General features: G+C 46.0%; 1 protein-coding gene across 1 annotated transcript in view; it reads right to left on the bottom strand.

Annotated features, from left to right (window-relative positions):
• Positions 1-5,358: 5,358 nt before the first annotated feature.
• CES2 (carboxylesterase 2) overlaps positions 5,359-23,111 on the bottom strand; it is a gene marked incomplete at its 5' end in the record, with an annotated part of 52,559 nt that continues 34,806 nt past the window's right edge. The window contains 5 exons of the mRNA XM_083370351.1: positions 5,359-5,613; positions 5,698-5,770; positions 9,411-9,560; positions 11,694-11,841; positions 13,721-13,810. Of these exons, the coding sequence (XP_083226477.1) occupies positions 5,427-5,613; positions 5,698-5,770; positions 9,411-9,560; positions 11,694-11,841; positions 13,721-13,810 (648 nt within the window). The 3' untranslated portion in view covers positions 5,359-5,426. The remainder of the gene's footprint in view (positions 5,614-5,697; positions 5,771-9,410; positions 9,561-11,693; positions 11,842-13,720; positions 13,811-23,111) is intronic.

Genomic DNA, 23,111 nt, shown 5'->3' with positions numbered 1-23,111 from the left:
TATTTTTCTCTGATTTTTGGATAGCTCCGACTGAGCATGCTTGGAGTTGGAGGTGTTTTTCAGAGGGAGCGCTTCCTGCTTCTATACTAGGCTCAGCCCTAGATCTGTAGGCCCGAATTTGGGGGGGCCGCAAAAGCTCCAAAGATTCCTCCTGAAGCCCCCCCCGGCACTGGAATACTCACCGGGGGGGTGAGGATTGCAAGATGGAGGCTGGATGGCACATGGATTGCTCGGATTGCCTTGAGAAGCCCATCGCTGGTCCTGAAGAACCTGGGGGCGGCTGAAGACGGATTTGGAGGGGGGGGCTCTTCCGAAGCCCCCCCGAAGACCATCTGGCAAGCAGGGCAACTGGGCGGCGGCAAAAAGTAGGCTGGGGGTCCCGGGGGTTCACTAGGGGCCCTCTGGGGTGCAGGACGTAGTTGGGAGGCTCCAGGCTGGACGCCTCCCGGCAGTTAGGCCCCAGGGAGAGGACAGGAGGCCTTGGGTGGTGAGGGAGGCTGGCTACCCCCGATGTTGAGGCTGAAGTTGTCTTAGCCTCCAGAGCTGCAACCAGGGTCCGGATAGTTGCTCCAATCTCTGCTGCAGTAGGCATGGCTGGGCAGGCTTCATTGCCCTCATAGGCCTTAAGGCTTTCTGGTGGGGAAGACCAGGCAGTTTCCGTGCCACTTCGGCTGGATGCTACAGATTGCTGGGCCTCCAGGCTTGGTTGAGGCCTATCTTTATTAGACCATGTGGGTGTATTGGGGGCCGCCATCTTGTTTCCAGTATCAGGCCATGTGGGTGCCCTGGGGGCCGTCATCTTGCTTCCGGTTGCCCCAGGAAGCTGTAGGTCAGTTTGGCGGGAAATTTTGCGCCAAAAGCTCTGGGGTCCCGGGGTCACTCAGGGTGGCCAGTGCCATGTTGGGGGGCCTCGTGGGTGCTGGGGGAGGACTTACCAGGCGTCCAGAGTCCCTCTGCGCTGGTATCCCCCGTGGAGAGGCTTGTGGCGTCCTTTGTGTTGCAAGGAACTTTAGAAGCAGCTCCTTGCATTCTTGTTCAGTCATTTGGTCCACGCGGTGCCTGTCTTGGGCCCGGGCCACTTCTGCTGCATCTGGGCAGTCTTGGGCGGACTGCAAGCCTTCCATGCTTCCCTCTGGGGCTTACAGCTGTAGGGAGGCATGCGAAGGAATTCCTGGCGCTCCGCTGGATCCTCTGGGGGAATGGAGGTCATCTGTGCTCTCACCTGGAGCGGAGTTTGCATCAGGGGGTGGATGCAAGGCTGCAGTCTTTGATTGAAGATTTCGTGTCACAATCGGGGACATCTTGCAGTAGCCGCTGGCTTGGAAGCGTTGCCTTAAACCATCCTCTGCTACCAACTTGTGAAATGGTCTCACGAGGTCGATGGATCGTTAAGGTGCTTCCAAGTGAAAGGCATCACGCAAGAATGCGATCATTCAAAGCTTTATTTAACGATAGATTAGAGAGAAAGAATTACTTGGCATGGAGACATCCATGCCTGCGTGAGAGAGAGAACAAAAGAACAGAACTAGAGTAGAGAGAAGAGCAGCCCCTCAAGCAGAGGTATTTATGGGGGGTCTCAGCCCCTCCCTAACCATAAAACTCTCTCGCCAATGGGGCTGCAGGGGCCAGGGACCCCTGACCCATCAGTGGAAGCAAAGAAGCCTCTTTGCTCCCATCTGATGACCTTTTTGGGGAACTGCCATGGCTGGCATAAAACATCTAACATAACAGCCCACGGATAAAAGCTATGATAGTCAAATAACATGTGACACCAGTTTGGGAGTACGCAATAAGTACCTGATGCAAAATGACTGTTCTTGTAATAGAAGAAAAGGCAGGGAGTGGAGTTCAGAGAGTGATCACTTTGAAGTCATTTGCCACAAACTCCCCCCTCCCCCAATTCCATTAACTCTTCTCTAGCACCAATTTTGTATTGACTGTTAGTCATCTAGATTCTTGTCTATAGGCTGAGCAATAAATCATTTGGAACTGCAACCTAACTTATGGTCCTAACTTATGGTACCTGACAATCTACAAAAATTTCCTCAATATTTGTAAAGCCTCTGTTCCCAAGAAGGATTTGTTCAAAATATACTCATGGCACCCAAGTGTGGGAAAAAGAGGTTGTTGTTTTTTCAGAACTGTAAGAAGACATGCTAGTTTGTGAAGAAATATATTGTATACATTTTAATCTCATGAGCTAGCTGAAGCTGTGCTAGAAACCAGTCTTAACCAGAATTTGCTGATATGATATTACTTCAGGGACAACCCCTAAGAACTGGTAGCCATAAAAGGTAATTTGTAAATAAGGAAAGGGGGTGATAGAATTAGAGTAGTGGGAGATGTAATCAGGGGTGAAGATAATGGGTAGATTGTGAGGGCATGAGTACTCAGCCAATGAGGAAAAGGTAAATTTGTAACAGCAATGGGGAATATAAAGAGAGAATATTAATGATTTAAGGTGTGTCTACTGTGCCTGCATGTACATGAAATACCCTCTTTGCAAAGGAGTACAAATAAATTACCATTGTTTTCTATTGGAAGTTTTGGCTGGTGATTGTTTATTTCAACTAGACAACAAATCCCACAGAAGGATATCTTGCAGAGAGAGAGAGAGGTCAGAGAGTCAAACTGGCAACTGTAATGGCAGGATCAAAGTCCTGCCTTTGTTTTTTTAAAATCCAAATTGTAATTTACATGCAGATGGGATACAATCTGTACATAAAAAAATAAAACACAATCTGCATGCAAAGGCATGTAACAAAAAGGTGGGTCTTCAATCCTTTTGTCACAGACCCTCTCTTGCCTTTCTTTAGCCCCAGCATGACCCCCACCAGGGGTTGGTGGTGCCCACTCGGGTATAGCGTGTCAAAGGAACACAGAAAACCCCTGCCCTTAGTTAACCCAAATTTGGAATTTAAGCATGTTGTATGCACTCAGCTAATAACAGGGTTCTCCTGGAATCACAACTCCTTCTCGAGGACCAGTGGCCATTGCAGCTAGGAAAGCCTTTGCACAGCTTTGTGTGGTGTGCCAGTGGCAGCCTTTTTTGGATCAGGACTCCCTGTGGTCAGTCATTCATGGTTAGACTACTGTAATGCACTTTACATGGGACTGCCCTTGAAGAGCATTTGGACACTACAGCTGGTGTAGAGTGCAATAGCGATGGTCAGGGCTTTTTTTCTCATAGAACGCTCAGAACGGTGTTCTGAAACTTTTTTTTTTGCAAAAACAAACAAACAAACAACCAAACAACCCAGCTCCCTTATTGGTTTTCCTAAGTCTATTGCAGGGCTAGCAATCTTGGCTCTTTTTTATGACTCATGGACTTCAACTCTCAGAAATCCTGAGCCAGCTATGCTGAGGGGAAAGGGAGAGGTTTCCAAGCTGAGCCATGCTGGCTCAGGAATTCTGGAAGTTGAAGTCCTTGAGTCATAAAAGAGCCTGCACCAGAGGAGGACAATAAAATTATTTACAGGATTACTTCTTTAGGAACTAAACTTTTAGAATCTAAAACAGCTAATTCAGAAAAGCCAACAGGAAAGAACCTCACATTTTTCATCTGCTTCTGTCTTTTGGAAAGTAAAATTAGATAACAAAATAATCTATTTCTTATGTTAACATCTCTGCAATGAAATCAAAGATAACAGGAAAGAAATGAGAAACATTTTTCTCAATGTAATATGTCTAATTTAGCTGATTCTAGAAAAAAATAGTATCTTTTGTACACTCTTGAAAACTATTTTGAATCTAAAAAATTCTTAAGAATGAAATATTCTTAATTTGGACTTAACTTTTACTGTTTGGACTGTTGTGTGTTTTGAAAAATAGATTATTTAGAATCTAGTTATGTTGCACTTCAGTCTTTAAATAATTAACCTAGTATATACATAACAATATATGTATATGAGTCCTTGCACAACTTCACATTGTGCACCAGTTGTGGCCTTTCCTGGACCAGAATTCCCTGAGCTCATTTGTTCAGTTCCTAGTTATCTCATGGCTGGACTACTGTAATGTGCTCTACGTGGGGTTGCCTCTGAAGAGCATTCGGAGGCCACAGCTGTGCAGAGTGCAGCAGCGAGGGTAATTTTGGAGGTTCCATCCTGTAGGCCCACTGCTCCACGAGCAGCTGCATCGGCTGCCAGCCTGCTTCTGGGTGCAGTTCAAGGTGTTGGGGATCCCCTTCAAGGCCCTTCGTGGCCCGGGCCCAGGACACCTGAGGGACCGTCTCACCCTCTGTTGTTGGCCTCTCCCACTCCTGCCGGCAGAGGAGGCATGCTTGGGTCCCGTCAGCCCAAAGGGTCTAGGATGAGGGTCTTTTCTGGAACATCTTGCCCCCCCATGTGAGGTTGGCCCCCAACCCTCCTATCCTTTTGTAAGGGCCCAAAGACCTGGCTGTGCCAATCAGCTTGCTGCCCCACTGGAGGTAGTGGGGGTAGTTAATAACAGATCCCACCTGCCCCCCCATCCCTGCCCTCCCCATGTCTCTTTGGATTTAAGGTTTGATTTTAACATTTTATGTTTTAACTTAGATGTAACTGTAAGCTGCCCAGTTACCCTATGATCAGATGGGCAGTAAATAAGCAAAGTTTATAAACAAACAATCAAATAAATGTGGATATCTTTTTATGACTAAGTCACCCAGAATTTTGTCATAGAACGCTCAGAACGGAGTTCCGGCACCTTTTTTGGATGGAACCTTGTAGGGTAGGTTAAGTTCTGGTACCTTTTTCTTTTACAAAAAAAAAACACTGGTTATAAGTGTATTTAAATAAATAAAGTCCAGCCTGTTATTGGTCAAAAATGGGATGGTTAAGATGGGTTAAAGTTTTAATCTATTTATATTTTGAAACTAACAATTGGCAAAATTGTAAACAAAACAAAAGATGGGTCATTTCCAAGATAAGTTGTTTGTTGATTGCTAAAAGATGAATTAGAAAAATTCAAAAATCAGTTATGAAAAGAATATCTAAGGGGACAATAAGAACTGTGCATAAGGTGTTGCCCTTCTTTCCTTCTGGAACCTTCCTGCTCTCTTCCCCCTGCACAACTTCTGGTCCTCCACAAGGCCGAAGATTGTGTTCGGACCTCCACCAAACACCCCTCAGCATCCCTCAGCTACAGAGCTCCATCCAGGAAGTAGCCACAAGGAATCAGGGATCGTATGGATTAAAGGAAAATTTGTATTCATCTGCACTGTTGAAGATCTGTTTGAGGCTGACTGAATATGACAATTATTATTTGACTGCTTTGAATGCCATTAGCCTCTAATATTACTTAGATTTATTAAATTGTTACAAATAACACTCATTTCTGTCTGAACAATATGTTTGTTTAATCAGCTTTACTATGCAGTTCAGACAAAACTGGTGCTGTACAGATCTCAAATCTGTTCTGCTGCAAGAGAAATAAAAAACAGCATTTTACAGCTCCGGGTATGTTTTCTCTTCTTCAATTATCCTTTTCATTTTTTCAGGCAGGGCCTTTAACCAAAAGTCCACAAAGGTGTTTCTCAATTTCTCTGATTTCCTTTGTTCCAAGTTTAATTTGAGATATTCTTCATTGAGACCATAAGATGGCCATTCCACCAAACCTTCGCCATTCGGATTCCTGGAAATAGCAGAGCCAAGAATTCAGTTTAAATTCAGCATACTGCCGTCAAAATTCAGTGTTTCAAAATAGCCAAACTCTCACCCATTACGGGCAAAGTTGCTCCAGTATTTCATGATTGTTCTGCTAAGCTGTTTCTCCTCCTCTGTAACTTTACCTGTGCAGAGCACACAAGAGAAAAGACTTAGTCATTCTATGCATAATCTAATTAGAATTAAAAGTCTTTAACAGGATTTCCACCTATTATGGATAAAGTTTACCAGCAACTCCCATCTATCTGCAATGATAGCTAAACTGATTTCCCATAAAGTGAACTTGAGATTTTAGATGTCAGATTCTGGGGACACTGACAAGCTACCCCAGTTAGGAACTATTCTGCAGGATGGGATATGTCACTTGGCCTGATGAATGAACCTTTATTATCAAAGTACTACACATACACATTGAGATTGGCTGAGCCTCCCTTTGTGCTCCCACCACCACAACTCACAGTGACAACCAACCCACCATCTTGTTACACCATGGGAGCTAATTGCACAACACACCGGCCTCGCAAGTCAATCATACATAGAGTTATTTCCCGTTCAGGAGCCTGAGAGCCCATGGATAGAAGCTGTTCTTCAGCCTGTTTGGTACGGCTGGCTATACTCCTGTATCTCCTACCCGATGGTAGGAGAGTACAGAGATACTGTCCAGGGTGTGTCATCCCTGAGAATTTTCCTCACTCTTCCAAGGCAGCGAGCCCTGGCGATGTCATCCAGTGGTGTCAGGGGACAGCCCACAATGTCTTGTGCTGTGCTCACCACCCTCTGTAATACTTTCCTGTCCGCGGCTATCAGACCAGCATACCAAACCACAATACCGTACGAGAGGACGCTCTCTACAGTAGACCGATAAAAGAAGGTCATTAGCCAGCCGTTGTTTTGTTCTTCCGCAAGACCCTGAGAAAGTGGAGTCTCTGATGTGGAGTCTCATCCAATGGGATGTTATTTTTGTGCTGACAGCCTTGTCATACAAAAGGAGAATCTTAAGGGTCCACCAGGATCATTGATCTGTGCAATCTGAACAGTTAAAACAGAATCTTGCTAAATCAGTCCAAGGTTCTCCTAGTTCTGTGGGGGCGAACCTATGGCACGCTTGACACAGGTGGCACGCAGAGCCTTTTCTGTGGGCATGCACGCCATCGCCCGAGTCCTAGGCCTTCACCTGGGTTTTAGAAAACATTTTCGCTTTAGGCCTCCACCACCGTGTGCAAAAAAGAGAAAAGGTTCAATCAATCAATTTTAATTTCTTGCCGGGGAAAAAAAGATCTCGCAAAGTTGGAATTGGTTGATTGAACTTTATTTTTAGTCCCACACAGTGGCGGAAGAAGTGACACATTGGAGCTGGAAAGAAGGTACCGTGTGGGGTGGAGTGGAGCAGTGGAAGCAGGGCGCTCCATGCAAGGGGTGGGGTGGGGCCAGTGCATGGGGAGGAGAAGCAACATGGCGGCGCTAGCATGGTAGTAGACCAGTTGCTTCCCTCTCCCTGCCAGACACTTGCCGAAGCAGCGCAGGGTAAGGTTGCCACCCCTGCCCCCACCCTGATGCCCTCGCCTCCCCCAAGTGTTGTTTTTTTTACTAACCTGCCTTTCAGCTGCATTCCGTTTCTCCATTCACTTCTCAGCCTTCGCCACGTGCTTGTGGGACTATCGGTAAAAAAAAAAGTTCCATCAGTCTTTCTAACTTCTTGAGTTCTCGCAAGAATTTAGAAAGTCTGATGAAACTTTTTTTTACTGATAGTCCCACAAAAATGCAGCTCAAAGGCAGGTTATTAAAAAGCACTGGGGGGAGGCGAAGGCATCTGGGCGGGGGTGGCAATCTTACTCTGCATGTGGGAAGAGGGTTAACAGTGGGCATAGGGGGCACAAGAGCAGCTGCACAAAGCAGGCGGAGGGGAGGCTGGGCAGATTGTGGGCACCGCTCACCTCCGCGCTGTTCCTGCCACTGCTGCTGCTGCTTCTTTAGCCAAAGCGACCCAGCTATCCCTGCTGCCGCTGCAGTTCTGCCCAGCTCTGGCCTGGGTGACTACCTTGCTCACGCCCGTGATTGGCCTCCCTGCTGCCACCGCCACCACAGTCCCACCTGGTTCCACTCTGGCCCTGAGCAGTGCCTCTGCCCTGCACGGCTGCCTCACTCACACCCGTGATTAGTCTCCGCACCACCACCACCGCCGCAGTCCTGCTCAGCTCTGCTCTGGCCCCAGGCAGTGCCTCTGCCTGAGCGGCTGCTCCGTTCACACCCGCTCTGAGCCCACGATCGGTCTCCGTGCCACTGCTGTCACCACCGCAGGATGGTGCAGAAATCGTGCAATGGGGGCATGAATCCAGGCAGCTTGGATGAGAAGGTGGGATTCGTGGGGCTGGACCCCGCACCCCTGAGTACTGCTGTGATTGCTGGCTCTGAGAGTGGCGGCGGCGGCAAACATGGCTTGATCCTCAGCAACCCCCGTTTGCTGCCTCCTGCCCAATGCCGCTGCCTGCGGAAACAGGTTGGGGTGGTGGGAGAAGAGCGCTCTACAAGGGTTGGGTTCAACCCTTGCCTTGCTTTCTGTGCCATTCTGGGACTGGGCTGGATTGGGTGCGGAGCCTCCATGCTGCTTCGTCCCCTGCGGACATTGGGAGCACCCACCCCACCTACCCCTCATCCTGGGGCAGCTGCTGCCATCCCTTGCTCTCCAGCCCATCGCTGGCCGGCCCGGCGAGCCAAGCTCGGGCCCCAGGCAGATGGAGGCTGGAGGGAGTGAGATCCATGGCTGCCTGGCTCCTCCGCCTGAGGACGCATGCAGGGCAAGGCGCCGCTTGGCTTGTTAAGCCGCGGTCTGGCCGGGTGCGCCCAGTTGGCCGGCAACAGGCTGGAGAGTGCAGGACAGTGGCAGCTGCCCCAGGACGAGCGGTAAGTGGGGTGGGCGCTCCCAATGTCTGCAAAGGAAGAAGTGGCGAGGAGGCTCCGTGCCCAGCCCAGTCCAGCCTAGCCCCAGCACAGCAAGCGAGGCAGCAGCCCCACTTGCATCCCTGAGCTCAAGCGTACCCCCGCCCTGCCAGGCAAGTGGAGAGGCGGCATCTGTGGCAGAAGAGTGCAGGCGGGCAGCGGAAGGCATGAGGAGCCCCAATCCCAGCACAGCCCCTCCCCACTCTTCTCCTCCCCCCGTCAGAAGAGCTGCAGGGCTCAGGAGCCTTCCCCCATGCCCCCCAACCCCCCCAGGGAAAAAAAAACATTGCGAGACACTCTTCTGTTTTAACTTTTTTTCCTTGTCAGTTTTTCGAGTTTTCATCCTTCTTTCGTGAGACGGCAGCATTTGGGAGGGGGTGTAGCTGTCCTCTTTCCCCCCAGCAGCAAGACGCTTTCCTGCCCACTGCCCCACCTACCAGAGACCCCCTGGATCTCCCCCAACCCTGCCCGGCCCCCACAGGCATCCCTCTCCGACTTTGAGCTGGCCAGGCCCACCCAGTGGGCCATGCCCCCCGGCAATACATAAGTGGGTTTGGGGTTACAGCACTCGGTCTCTAAAAGGTTCACCATCACTGTCCTAGTTCTTTTTCAAACATGCCAGCAATAAATATCTGGGGCTAAATGGCTTCTTAACAAGCTGTAGTTAAACTGTGAATCACTGATTGGAATAGAATCAAACTAAGGCTGATCTTCAAACCCCTAGTAAATGAACTGGTCTGGATATGATTTCTTCCCAGGCAAAGTTTTCCACAGACTTGGCTGCCCCGGCCTCTCTCTCCCTTTCCGTTCAGCTGATTCAGTGCTTACTAAGTAGGGATGAGTGGCCTCTTTGGAATGGTCCTCCAAATACAAAGCCGACTTCATCACCGTGGTCTGCCTTTACAAAATCTGGCTTTGTATCTTTGAATGCTGTGGGACGATGCTGGAACTCATAAAAGTAGACTGGAGCACCCGAATCTAAAACATGAGAAGCAGAGAAAGCATTATGGCTATGCAGACACAGGAACCATGGGACGTGTGTTCAGAGGGAGACAAGGAACATGACAGCTGTAATCAGCAGACGTGCATTAACAGGCATGATAGTAGTTTTTTATTTTTTTTTAATTCCATTGATATCCCGCCCTTCTCCGAAGACTCAGGGCGGCTTACAAGCTTAGCAGTAGCCTTCATTCTATGTATATGCCTGCTTATTAGGGCTTTCGCCCCCCCAAGCGGCATTATTACAAAGTCAGCTTAACTGCCCCCAACAATCTGGGTCCTCATTTTATATAATGTTATATAAATTAAATTAAACGATTATATATAAAAATACTCCACTCAGATGAGAGTATCAAGCAACTAGTGTTGCCTTGGAAGAATTTTCCAGCAGTCAAAAAAATGGATGCCTGACCGGAAAGGATTTTAGGAAGCCCAGGTCTGAACATGCTCTGCTACCCTCACTGGGCCGGGTAGAAGGTGATATTGCCCTGGTCTGTATGATCGTCACTGCTTTGTACTTTGTGATGATGCACAGCAAAAGGACTTTTTCCCCAGTTTGAGCAGTTCTTCTAAATCTTTATGTCTACAGTCTCTAAACTAAGCAAGAGAAGTCCTAAAGGAGGACTAGTCTATTCTGGACTATTTAGACTTCCAAATTAGTCAAAAAATGAGCCTTGGTGGAGCAGTGGGCTAATACCTCCTTAAGTAACACCAGCTGCCTGCAATTAGTGCAGGTTCGCGTCCCACCAGGCTCAAGGTTGACTCAAGCCTTCCATCCTTCCCAGGTAGGTAAAATGAGGACCCAGATTGTTGGGGGCAATAAGCAGACTTTGTAATAATGCTGCTTGGGGGTGTGTGAAAGCCCTAATAAGCAGGCATATACATAGAATGAAGGCTATTGCTAAGCACATTGATTTGTGCTTTAAATTGTAAGCCGCCCTGAGTCTTTGGAGAAGGGTGGGATATAAATGGGATTTAAAAAAAAAAGCAACTCAGGTGGATCTGGCTAAGGCGGAATCGATTCTCTTTTCCATTTTCCCACACTGTCTCCACACAAAGTGCTTTAGAACTTTGGCTTTGCTTTGATTTATTCAACTATGACCAGGGTTGATTCATCTTATTAAAAAGAATATTTGTTTTAAGTGGTATTTTGATGGCCAAAGCATTTTTCTGCACGGAGAGAGGCATTCACTGCCAGAAGTGCATCCACAGCTTCCAGTTGATTTTTTTTCCAGAGAAATCTGCAAAAGCAGATTAGTTTATCAAGGACTCAGTGCCCATTGTGCCTCCTTGATTTGGAATTTCTTCTGGTTTGAGAAAGAATGCCAGGCACCAAAACCTCCTTACTAGCTCAGCTCATGTCCCTCCAGGTGCAGAACGGTGGTTTTTCCCTCCTGATTTATTACAACAGAAAAAATGCCACCGACTGAGTGCTGAAAAGGGTCAGGGTCCAAACTACTTCTAATCTCTGACAAAATGCTTCTCAAAAGATGGTTAAAGTGATAAAAATGACAAAAACAATCTATTTTTTGTAACCTTCAAGTTAGTTAATTTTTAAGTTATTTTGCCACAAAAAGCAGATAGAAATTCTGAACTGAGCCTCCTGGTTACCAGTCGCAATCACAGGGGGAAAAATACCCAATTAGGAGTACAGATAAAAACCATAAAAGAGGAAGAGAGGGCTCCACACTTCCAAAGTATCTAAAACTAACACTGATTGATGGACACCAATTCACGCAGCCCTTGCTGTGACCATAGCAGATTCCTCTTTGGTAATTTCAACAAGTTAGGCTTTATCAATTATTATGGCTATTTATAAAAAAGGCTCCATGATCAACCTGGGAAATTAATATCCTATTGGTTTGTTGCATATAATCAGCAAAATATACCTGAGCACTTTGGGACTGACCGGTGACCCAAAATACCTTTACAGATGAAGAGGCCGATTTTATAATTGGCAGACCAAGAATGGACCATTCCTTGGTTTTCCAATATCTAGTGGAAAAATGTAGTACTGAGCCCAATGGGGCTTTATACAAATCCTTTCACTTTTGCCCTATTTCTGCTCTATTTCTATTTTAGGAAAACCCATGGCTTTGTACATTAACTCACCTCTGTGGTATCTTGCTGTTTGAAGAGAAGGTATGACAAAGATGGCATCTTCCATCATTTTTTGAAACCGATTGCGTAATTTTATACGGTCTTCAGTGGCTTCCAAATACTTATCCAATATCATCTGCATAACCTCAGGTGGGTAATTCTGCCAAGAAACAAATAGAGCTCTTGAGAAACTGACCACTATTTTGCCTTGGAACAATCACGATCCCCGGATGTCTCACGTAACAGTCAAATGGCAGGTGGGGTCATAAGCCTTTTGCAGTCACATTATTTTCCACTTAGCTTAGAGCTTAGTGACCAGCTTTGTTGCCATGCAATATCACAGCATGATTTTATTTTGATTTCTAATTTTTATTCTTAAAGCTAAGCATTTCTTAAGCTCCAATTAAAAAGAATGGAAAGCTAATTAGTGACACATAATGTGGTTAGCCACCTTCTGAGGAAATGTACATATGAATGAGAAAATGTATAAATGTTGGTTTCCAGGACAGAAGATGAAGGTAGAATTCTTGAAAATATTGTGTCCCTTGATTATTAGAGACAGTCAGTTGTGCTGAATGCAGCCCAGGATGGATCTGATTGGCTGCTTACCAATTGTCAAGAGTGATTCGCTCTTTCACCTGGTTTCTTCTCCACTCTCAACTTGACAACAATCGGGAGGGGGTTGGTTGTAATGTCTGGGGTGGGAATGGAATGCCAAGACTCCATCCGCACGCTGTGAGACCCTGCTCCCCCCTTCAAGGCCACGCTGTACAGGTGCCTGACCGATCCAGGCAGTTCCCATAACAACAGTAGCGTAATCAATTGGGCAACGCAATGGACTGGGGGAACAGCCAAAGGGGAATTCAAGTTTAATTATGGGGATTTTGTGTGGGAAATCCAGAGCTGGTTTTACTTCTTTTGTGCCAATGTAGTTTATTCAATACAAGTGTTACTTTTGGGAATGTCCCAGGAGTTCTTTTCTTCGATTTGCTAGCTGGACATTTGACACCAATATTGGAAGTAGGTAAATAAAAACAGAGACAAAGTTCCTGATACCAATAATAGGCAGAGTATATAAAGTCTTCAGGTGTCCACAGGAATGACACAAGGATTGGGAAAATTGCTGAAGTTTCTTTGAATTTTTGTAGCTTCTTGTGAGCAGCCTGCACCATTCTCCCAATTGTCTGCCTTTTTAGACCAAATTATTGTAATATATTGCAGCCTGCTTCTAATTTAAAATATGCTAGCAGCTCTGTAATCTTATTAGGCAATGTAAAACATTAATAATTCAGCCACCCTTGACTGCTGGAGTGGGCCATCACATCCCACCTCTGCTCTGGGTGAGAATCCCAAAGAGAGACTTGCTGCTGTCCTGAGGCTAGGCTTGGCTTGGCTTGGCCTTGTTCAGCCATTTTCTCCCTGGATTTCCTTGGGGGGGTGTCCTTCAGGAGCCCTCAATTCCATCAAGGGCATTTGGGGAGCAAATCCTGATGGCAGCAATTAAAAATATTTTTAAAAATTGCTGATAGGATGTTGAAGTACCGAGCTATTAAAATCTTTTATTGTTAGTGATAATGCAGACTTTAATTATCCAATTGGAATAAAAATATCCCAAAACATCAAGTGATTAACAAAAAAATATACAAAATAGATATCATGGCTGAAACACACAGCTGGTCTGCAATCCCCTCTTTAGATCCTTCATTATAGTCAATTTATCTTCATCCCACAAAATCCAGCTCACTCAGGACAGATTTTAATTAATTAGACTTACATGGCTTCCCATCTTGCCAAGCCATTCTATTCAACACAATTTAAAAAGAAGTAATAAATAACAAAACTAACAACAGCAAAGCAGAAGAAGGCTGGCCAGGCTAAATCTGTCAGCAGTAGTTGAAAAGCTTCCAGTGGCCGTGGCCAGGAGAACGGCTGGCCAGGCCCTCAGGGCTGGCTGAAGGATCAAGCCATGCACAAGGCACCAACTAGCATTCACACGAAGTGAGCTTTATGAAGAAGGTAGGAAATGGTTTGTCTGATACCCAGATAGAGGCCAATGGCTGGAACGCTGCTGCAATCCTTTCCCGATCCATGCCTTCTACGATATCTGAAGAATTTTTTACCAATGGAGACTGAAATCCAAAAAAGACGTTTCAGAGTATCAGTTGAACTTAAGGAAGCACAAATTATAAAAATTATAAAAACTGAGCTACTATTTGGTAAAACTGTAAGTAGACACAGTGCAATAAGCACTTAAAATCATTCATATAAAAACAGTTTATAAACAAGCTTGAGGATGATTCTCAAAAAATGAATGTTTTTTAAGTAAAACAAGCTAATAAAAGAATCCTGGCATGACATTACTAAAGTGCAATGCATCCACCCAACGGCGAGCGCCTTGCCCTCTGAGGCTGCCCCTGCCTGCCCCACAAGCAGGCTTTGCGCCCCCTCCATGAAGCATGGCCCCTGGAATTGCCACACACACACCCAGTCACCCTGCCCCACCTCTGCTGGCCTCAAAACCATTCCATGGTGTGCCCCTGTCCGCCTGGCGCGTGTACTGTGTAGTTCCTTCCCCCACCCCACTGTGTTCACTATTTGGCTTCCCTTTGTTTTTGTTTTTAAGGCATGGTGTTGTTGGAAGATTGTGCAGATTCCGGGGGAAGGGAGGGGGGAGGGAGAGACAGAGAGACAAGGCAGTTTGGATCATGCAGCCTGAGTGTGAGAAAGAGGGTGACAACAGCTCCTGCCTGGTGGTTCCCAGAATATAAGTTTAATAGTGCAAACCATCTGCTTTAGTTCAGCAAGATTTCTGTCTATGGGTAAGAAACAATAAAGGAAACAGCTTAGAAGAATCGCAGTGTGTCTGTCTTGGTTTTGGAGCCTGACATGCTGACTTTTTTCATTTGGATTCTACTTCTATCAAGTCATCTTTGAACTTTGTAAATCCAAATCAATCGATTGGTCAGCCTCTGGTCTGGACACCCTGTGCTGGACGTCAAAGAGCTGACTTATCCTTTCTTGATGTTGCTCACTGTCACCTCTTGGACCCTTGGCCAAACCCTTCTCATGAGGCTTTGCATCTTTCCCTTTCTGTCTTCACACAAAAAAAAAAACCTATAGCCCAACATACAAAAAAAAACCCACTGCAAAAGACATACTAGAAACAAAAATTAAAATAAGCAAGAAAATGGTCAGAGAACACCTATCTGATCTTGATAAATATAAATCATTGGGACCTGACAGATTACATCCCAGAGTTCTAAAGGAGCTGGAAGATGTTATCTCAGAACCATTGCACCATACCTTTCAAAAAAACACCAGGGAATTACCTGAGGATTGGAAAAGGGCTGATGTGGTTCCCATGTTCAAGAAGGGAAAGGAAAAAAAAACAGACCCAGGAAACTACAGACCAATCAGTTTAACATCAATACCTGGAAGATCCTAGAAAAGATAATCAAAACGCAGATCTGCGAACAACCAGAAGCAAAACAAAGTTATAACTAGTAGCCAGCATGGGTTTGTTAAAACACATCATGCCAAACAAATCTGATTTCATTCTTTGATAAAGTGACTAAACTAGTAGACAAGTGAAATGCTGTGGACGTAGTGTAGTGTAGTGTAGTGTAGTGTAGTGTAGTGTAGTACAGTACAGTACAGTACAGTACAGTACAGTACAGTACAGTATAGTATAGTAAGGCATTTGATAAAGTAGATCACAACCTACTCCTTGATAAACTAGAAAAAGGTGGAATAAATAACATCACCACCAGATGGATCTGTATCTGGCTGACAAACCGTACTCAATGAGTACTCCTCAATGGCACTATATCCACATGGAGAGAAGTAAGCAGTGGGGTACCACAAGGTTCCGTCTTAGGCCCAGTACTCTTCAATATCTGCATAAAATGACTTAGATGAGGGAATTAAAGGAGAACTCATCAAATTTGCCAAACTGGCACCAAAGTGACAGGAGTAGCCAGCATCCCAGAAGATAAACTCAGGATCCAAAAAGATCTAGACAAACTTGAACAATGTAAAAGCAAAGTTTTACATTTAGGCAGGAAAAACCAAAGGTACAAGCACAGATTGGGTGAGACCTGGCTTAAAAACAGCAACTGTGAGAGGGACCTTGGAGTCCTAGTGGTCGATCACCTGACTATGAGCCAGCAGCGTGCAGCAGCAACCAAAAAACCTAATACACTCCTGGGTTGTATAAACAGAGGCATAGAATCAAGATCACATGAAGTATTAGTACCACTTTATAAAGCCCTAGTAAGACCACACCTGGAATACTGCAGCCAATTTTGGTCACTATATCATAAAAAAGATGTTGAGAGTATTCTGGATTGAGGCTGTTGCACTTTAATTAATCTCTTGTTAAGACTTCTATGGTCTGTATAAACAGATATCATTAACATTAACATATCTCTCCAGATAGTTTTGAACTCGTAGAGACACCTTTTATCATATAGAAATACCCTTATTGCATGTAGAGTTGAATACAGTAGGTGGATGCATTCAGATGACCTTTGTACAGCATTTCCAAGATATTTCCAAGGTATCTCTAAGGTTAGAAAATGGTAGTATTCCCAGGAACTGCATATTGAGTCTGCAAGTTACCCCATGTTTGCAGGTAATGGAGAATGAGATTCTCTAGGGACAAAGGAGGATGAAGTCCATCCCAGAAAGAGGAGGGAAAAGGAAATACATCATAGGGTAGGAGGGTCTGACTGCCCACATTGTGATTTCTCCACTCGGCCACGTGGTGGCAGCACACTCCCCGTTTGGTATTACATAATACCACCATATAAAGACGTATAACGGTAGTTATAAAAATGCAAATACACGTTTGTGATTGCTGTTGTCATAAAACACCTAAGATATAAGTAATAAACCTAAGATAGACATAAAAACCTGAGAAATATAAAATAAACATGCATACATATGAGGTATAAAACCTGAAAGATATAAATATCAGCATGAGATATATGAGGTATAAAACCTGAGAAATATAAGAAATAAACATACATCTATATAGGACATAACTCCTGAGATATATAAGTAAACATACATACATAGTGCAATAATAAAAACTGCCATTTCAGGCTGAGGGTTTGCTAGTTGTGTTCAAGACCTGAAAGATATAAAAGAACATGCATATATATTGCAACAATAACAATTGCCTTTTCAGGCCTCAATAGTCTGTATCACTTTTCTTCTTGAAGTCAGGATTCAACAAGGAAAAGCGACGAGTTCAGTCTTCAAGGGCAAAAGCAGGACAAGTTGTGCGATGGTCTGATGAAAGTTTTTGGTGCCCTTCGATTCTTGAGGTCGTTGGTCCTTAAACAGAACAAGGTCTCTAACTTGAAGATAGGGTAACGGTGAAACATTGGTGACTGGAGCGTGACTTTGTTGCTCCCCACCATGCTGCTCCCCACCATAATTTGAAGCAGGGTTGGATACAGGTGGTTGCTGTGGATTGCCTGGAAGTAGATCAGGATGCGTAGCTGTATCGTGTTTGTCGCTATCACATTCTGTGCACTTGACAAAGGCTTTACAATTTTTAGCAAAATGACCATATAAATGACCATATAAAGCATAGCACCTGTAGCATATTCCAAGTTTTTGGAGGACCTCTTTCCGCTCTTGTATAGTCATTGCTCTAAGCTGATGACATTTTCTAAGAGGGTGAAACAGTTTGTGAATAGGACAGTGATGATTGGGATCTTCATCCCCACCACCTGAATCAGTCCATTTAGGAGGAGATGGTACAGGATGTGAGTTGCCACCACCTGAATCACTCCATTGAGGAGGAGATGATACAGGAGGTGAGATGTCCGTCTTTCTTGTAGACACAGCTCCACGTGAGTTGAGCTGCTGTGTTAACATACCTTGGTGATGGTGATGGAGCAGGCACACTGGATTCAGGGTAGTTGAAGCTGGGGTCATTGTTCGTCCAGGCATGGTGACTGATGAACCTGGCATGGTCAGAATGGTCTGACCCCTCACTCCTTGATGCCAAGGAAACTTGTTGGGCCCCTTGGTTGTGGAGATTCTCTGGTGAATAAGGATGAGGTACACCAGGATAGAGTAATGTTGTAAAAGCATTCAGCTGTGGTGTATTCTCTAAAGCTTGTGCTGGCTGTTGATTCAACCATTGATCATTGCTGTAAGTTACGTCGTTGGCAAGAGGTGGTGCAGTTTGAAGTGTTGGTGCACCTGCTTCTGGGCGTTGAAGAGGTGCAGGCTTTTGCAGGCTCAGGGTCTGTGTGCTGTCTGTAGGAAGCACAGCTGATGCACCTGCTTCTGGGCGTTGAAGAGGTGCTGGCCTTGGCAGGCTTGGGGCTTCTGTGCTGTCTGGAGAAAGCACAGCTGATGCACCTGTGTTGCGTTGTTGAAAGGGTGTAGGCCCTTGCAGTTCTGTGGTCTCTGAGTGGTGATTGGGAAGTGCAGAGAATGCACTTGTGTTGTGATGCTGAAGGAGTGCAGGCATTTGCAGTTCTGGGGTCCCTGTGATGTTTGTAGACAGTGTGTAAGATGGCTCTGCATCATTGCAAACATTATGCTTTAACACGTATTGACTGGTGTATTCCATCGGATCTTCCAGTACTATTGGGATGGAACACTCCACATCGGTGTTTTTCTTCGCTGCCTGTTCATGGACCTTCAGCTTTGCCAGGGCAGCTGCTCGTTCCTTTTCTATTTGCAGAATTTTCATTTGGGCTTCCTCCTTTGCTTGACGGACTTTTCTCTGGGCTTCCATCTCCGCTCGATGGGCTTTCTCCTGTGCTTCCATCTTTGCTCAACGGGCTTTCTCCTGTGCTTCCATCTTTGCTTCCTGTTTGGCAAAGGAAGCATGTACTTTCTTTGCTTCTAGGTGTGCACGTGCCTCTGCCAACTTGTTACTTATTGTTGAAGTCCTGGAGCAAGAGGATCTAGTAGAGTGTACTGTGACTTTAGTTGATGTGGTTCTATGGGATCTGGTCTCCTGCGGTTCAACAATACAGATTTTTGCCTTATTCTTTGCATCTTGCACTAGGACACAGGTCGGCAACCCGCGGCTCCGGAGCCGTATGCGGCTCTTTAAGCCATCTCCTGCAGCTCCTAGTCACCTGGTGCACGTGCACCTCTCCGAACGGGCAGTGGTGTGCACGCACCTCTCCAAACAGAGAGTGGCGCCGCATGTTTGGAAAGCTGCTGTGGCCCGTTTGCAGAGCTGCTGCCTTCAAGGTGGTAGCTCTGCAAACGGGCTGTGGCAGCTTTCCAAACCGGCAGCAGCAGGTGTACAAACGGGTGGCACCACCGCCTGTTCGGGCGGAGGTGCGTGTGCACCTCTCCAAAGGTTTGGAGAGCTGCGCGCGCACCTCTCGGAACGGGCGGTGGCACTGCCCTTTTGGAAAGCTGCCGCGGCCAGTTTGCAGAGCTGCCGCCTTCCTCCAAAGGTGGTAGCTCTGCAAATGGGCCGTGGCAGCTTTCCAAACCGGCAGCAGCAGGTGTGCAAATGGGTGGCACCGCCGCCCGTTCAGGTGGAGGTGCGCGCACACCTCTCCAAAGTTACCCCATGTTTGCAGGTAATGGAGAATGAGATTCTTTAGGGACAAAGGAGGAGGAAGTCCATCCCAGAAAGGGGAAGGAAAAGGGTAGGAGGGTCTGACTGCCCACATTGTGATTTCTCCACACAGCCACGTGGTGGCAGCACAGAGAGTCTGGAAAAAAATTCAGAGAAGAGCAACTAAGATGATCAAAGGCCTGGAGACAAAAATGTACGAAGAACGGCTGCAGAACCTGGTTTTGGCTAGTCTAAAGAAAAGAAGAAATAGGGGAGACATGATAGCAGTATTCCAGTATCTGAGGGGCTACCACAAAGAATAGGGGGTCATGTTATTCACCAAAGCACCAGAGGGCAGGACAAAAAACAATGGTTGGGAAATGATCAAAGACAGAAGCAACCTGGAATTAAGGAGAAACTTCCTGACAGTGACGACAATTAACCAGTGGAACAGCTTACCTCCAGAAATCACTGGAGATTTTTAAAAAGAGACTAGACAATCACCTGTCTGAGATAGTATAGGTAAGTGATGGCAAACCTTTTAGAGACCAAGTGCCCAAACTGCAATTCAAAACCTGCTTATGTATCATCGGATGCCAGGTGGGCATGGCCCATTGGGTGGGTGTGGCCCATTGGATGGGTATGGCTGTGGTGGTAATGGCAGACTGGGCGGGACTAAAAAGTTCAATCAATCAATTCCAACTTTGCGAGATCTTTTTTTCCCCCGCGAGAAGATGAAATTGATTGATTGAAACTTTTTTTTTGCACACGGCAGCGGAGGCCTAAAGCGAAAAGGTTTTATAAAACCCAGATGAAGGCCTAGGACTGGGGCGATGGTGCGCATGCCCACAGAGAGGGCTCTGCGTGCCATCTTTGGCACACGTGCTATAAGTTTGCCACTACAGGTATAGGTTCTCCTGCTTGAGCATGGGGCTGGACTAGAAGACCTCCAAGGTCCCTTCCAGCTCTGTTCTATTCTCTTATAACAGCTTCTGCCCAATTTGTATACAAACTGGACAGGCAATCCAGAAGTAAATAATATTCAGCTACACCAGCATCTTGTTATTTTTCAATATTTTTCAGAATTTATTACTTCCTTTCATCATTTTTTCCTGGCACCAAACATATATAACATTTGTTTCAATTCCCCTATTTAACCTAACATTCTCACACCTCTGAGGTCCCATCCAAGTCTATAATTCTATGCTTGAGTCATCAAAAGTCTCTGAAGCTCCTTCAGCCATTCTAGGCACCTTCCTAGTCAGTCTGGCCTGGGTCATTAGAGTTAAAACTTTTTTTCTGATCTTGTCAAGGGAGAACAAATCGGACAGAATTTTTGGATAGTTGGCATCTGCAGGTAGTCTGGGAAAACAGGCATCTGAGGCTTAGCAACTATTGTACTGGTAATATTAGAATTAAAGCACCTAATAAATAATTCCCCCATTATATTCAATTAATTGCTTTATTGGCTTATTTCTAGATATTTCTTTTAATCTACAGTTGCAAGAAAAAGTATGTGAACCCTTTGGGATTACGTGGAGTTTTGCATGAATTGGCCATAAAATGCGCTCTAAACGTCATGTAAGTCACAACAATAGAAAAACACAGTCTGCTTAAAATAATACTACACAAACATTAGCTGTTGTCACGTTTTAATTGAACATAAGATGGAAAAATTCACAGTGCAGGGTGGAAAAAGTATGTGAACCTTTGGACTTAATAACTGGTTGACCCTCCTTTGGCAGCAATAACCTCAACCAAACGTTTCCTGTAGTTGCAGATCAGACCTGCACAATGATCTGGAGTAATTTTGGACCACTCCTCTTCACAAAACTGTTTCAGTGTAGCAATATTCTTGGGATGTCTGGTGTGAATCGCTCTCTTAAGGTCATGCCACAACATTTCAATCGGGTTGAGGTCAGGACTCTGACTGGGCCACTCCAGAAGGTGTATTCTGTTCTGTTGAAGCCATTGTTTTGTTGAATTAATTGTATGCTTTGGGTCATTGTCCTGTTGCATCACCCATCTTCTGTGGAGCTTCAGTTGGTGGACAGATGGTCGTACGTTTTCCTGCAAAATGTCCTGATAAACTCTGGAATTCATTTTCCCATCAATGACAACAATCTGTCCAGGCCCTGAGGCAGCAAAGCAGCCCCAAACCATGATGCTCCCTCCGCCATGTTTTACAGTGGGGATGAGGTTTTGATGTTGGTGTGCTGTGCCTTTTTTTCTCCACACATAGTGTTGTGTGTTTTTCCCAAACAACTCAATTTTGGTTTCATCTGTCCACAGTATATTTTGCTAGTAGTGCTGTGGAACATCCAGGTGCTCTTTTGCAAACTTCAAACGTGCTGCAATATTTTTTTTTGGACAGCAATGGCTTCCTCCGTGGTGTCCTCCCATGTATTCCATTCTTGTTAAATGTTTTCAACAAAAATGTTAGCATGTGCCAGAGATTTCTGTAGGTCTTTAGCTGACACTCTAGGATTCTTCTTTACCTCATTAAGCATTATGCGCTGTGCTCTTGCAGTCATTTTTACAGGACGACCACGCCTAGGGAGAGTAGCAACAGTGCTAAACTTTTTTCATTTGTATACAGTCTGTCTTACCATGGACACATGAACATCAAGGCTTTTGGAGATACTTTTGTAGCCCTTTCCAGCTTCATGCAAGTCAACAATTCTTGATCGTAGGTCTTCTGAGAGCTCTTTTCTGCAAGGCATGGTTCACATCAGACAGTGCTTCTTGAGACCAGTAAACCCAAAACAGATGTGTGTTTTTAAAGGGCAGGACAGCTGTCAGCAACACATCCAATATCATCACACTGGTTGGAGTCAAGGTTGGCTCACTCCTGGCTCCAATTAGCTCTTGGAGAAGTCATTAGGCTAGGGGTTCACATACTTTTTCCACCCTGCACTGTGAATGTTTCCATCTTATGTTCAATTAAAGGCCACACCCTTGACCTGATTTTTTTATCTAGACGGTTTGGCTATGGGGGGTGGCCGATCTACCATGGTTCAGACCAGCCTTGGGTCTGATAGCACGGGGGGAGAACGGGGTGGCGTTGTCGCCGGGGCTCATGAGCGGGTCGTGGGATTATCAATTCCCACGACGGGGAATGGCAGCAGGCGGATAGACAGGGGGCCGTATCGCTACCGGGAGGGCCGTCCCCGCTATTTGCAAGCGGTGAGGCGCTCTGACCCTCTGCTTCTTCCCCGAGATCCCGGGAGCGAGGATGTGCAGCCTCCTGAGCTCCGGCTGGTGTACCTGAATGCCAGGTCCGTGGTTAATAAAGCTCCCCTCGTTAGGGATTTAGTTGAGGGTGAGCATGCGGACCTGGCTTGCATCACGGAGACTTGGCTGGGCCCAGAGGGTGGGGTCCCTTTGGTTGACCTCTGCCCACCAGGCTTCCGGGTGCTACACCGGCCACGAGCTCATGGTAGGGGTGGGGGAGTGGCGGTTACCATTAGGGAGACCTTATGTCCGTGGGAGACCACCGTTTCTCAGATAGTCGGGTGTGAGTCTCTCTTTATGAGATTTGGTCCTGGGGCGCAGTTGGGCTTGCTGCTGGTGTACATTTCGCCTAGTCGCACAGCGGCAGCCCTGCCCGAGCTGCTCGATATCCTCTCGGGCTTGGTGGTTGAGTTTCCCAAACTTATAGTTTTGGGAGACTTCAATCTACCATCCCTGGGAGGTTCATCTGAGCTAGCTCGGGAGTTCATGGCTTCCATGGCGGCCATGGACCTGACGCAAGTAATTTCAGAGCCAACTCATGAGGGAGGCCACACCCTTGACCTGATTTTTTTATCTGGACGGTGGTTGGATGATCTTGGTGGGGGCTCTCCATTTATTATGCCCCTGTCATGGACCGATCATCATCT

The sequence above is a fragment of the Vipera ursinii genome (assembly GCF_947247035.1).
Source record: "Vipera ursinii genome assembly, chromosome: 10".
Taxonomy (NCBI): Eukaryota; Metazoa; Chordata; class Lepidosauria; order Squamata; family Viperidae; genus Vipera; species Vipera ursinii.
Note: the sequence above shows the minus strand (reverse complement) of the source record. Positions and strands in the feature narration are given on the sequence as shown.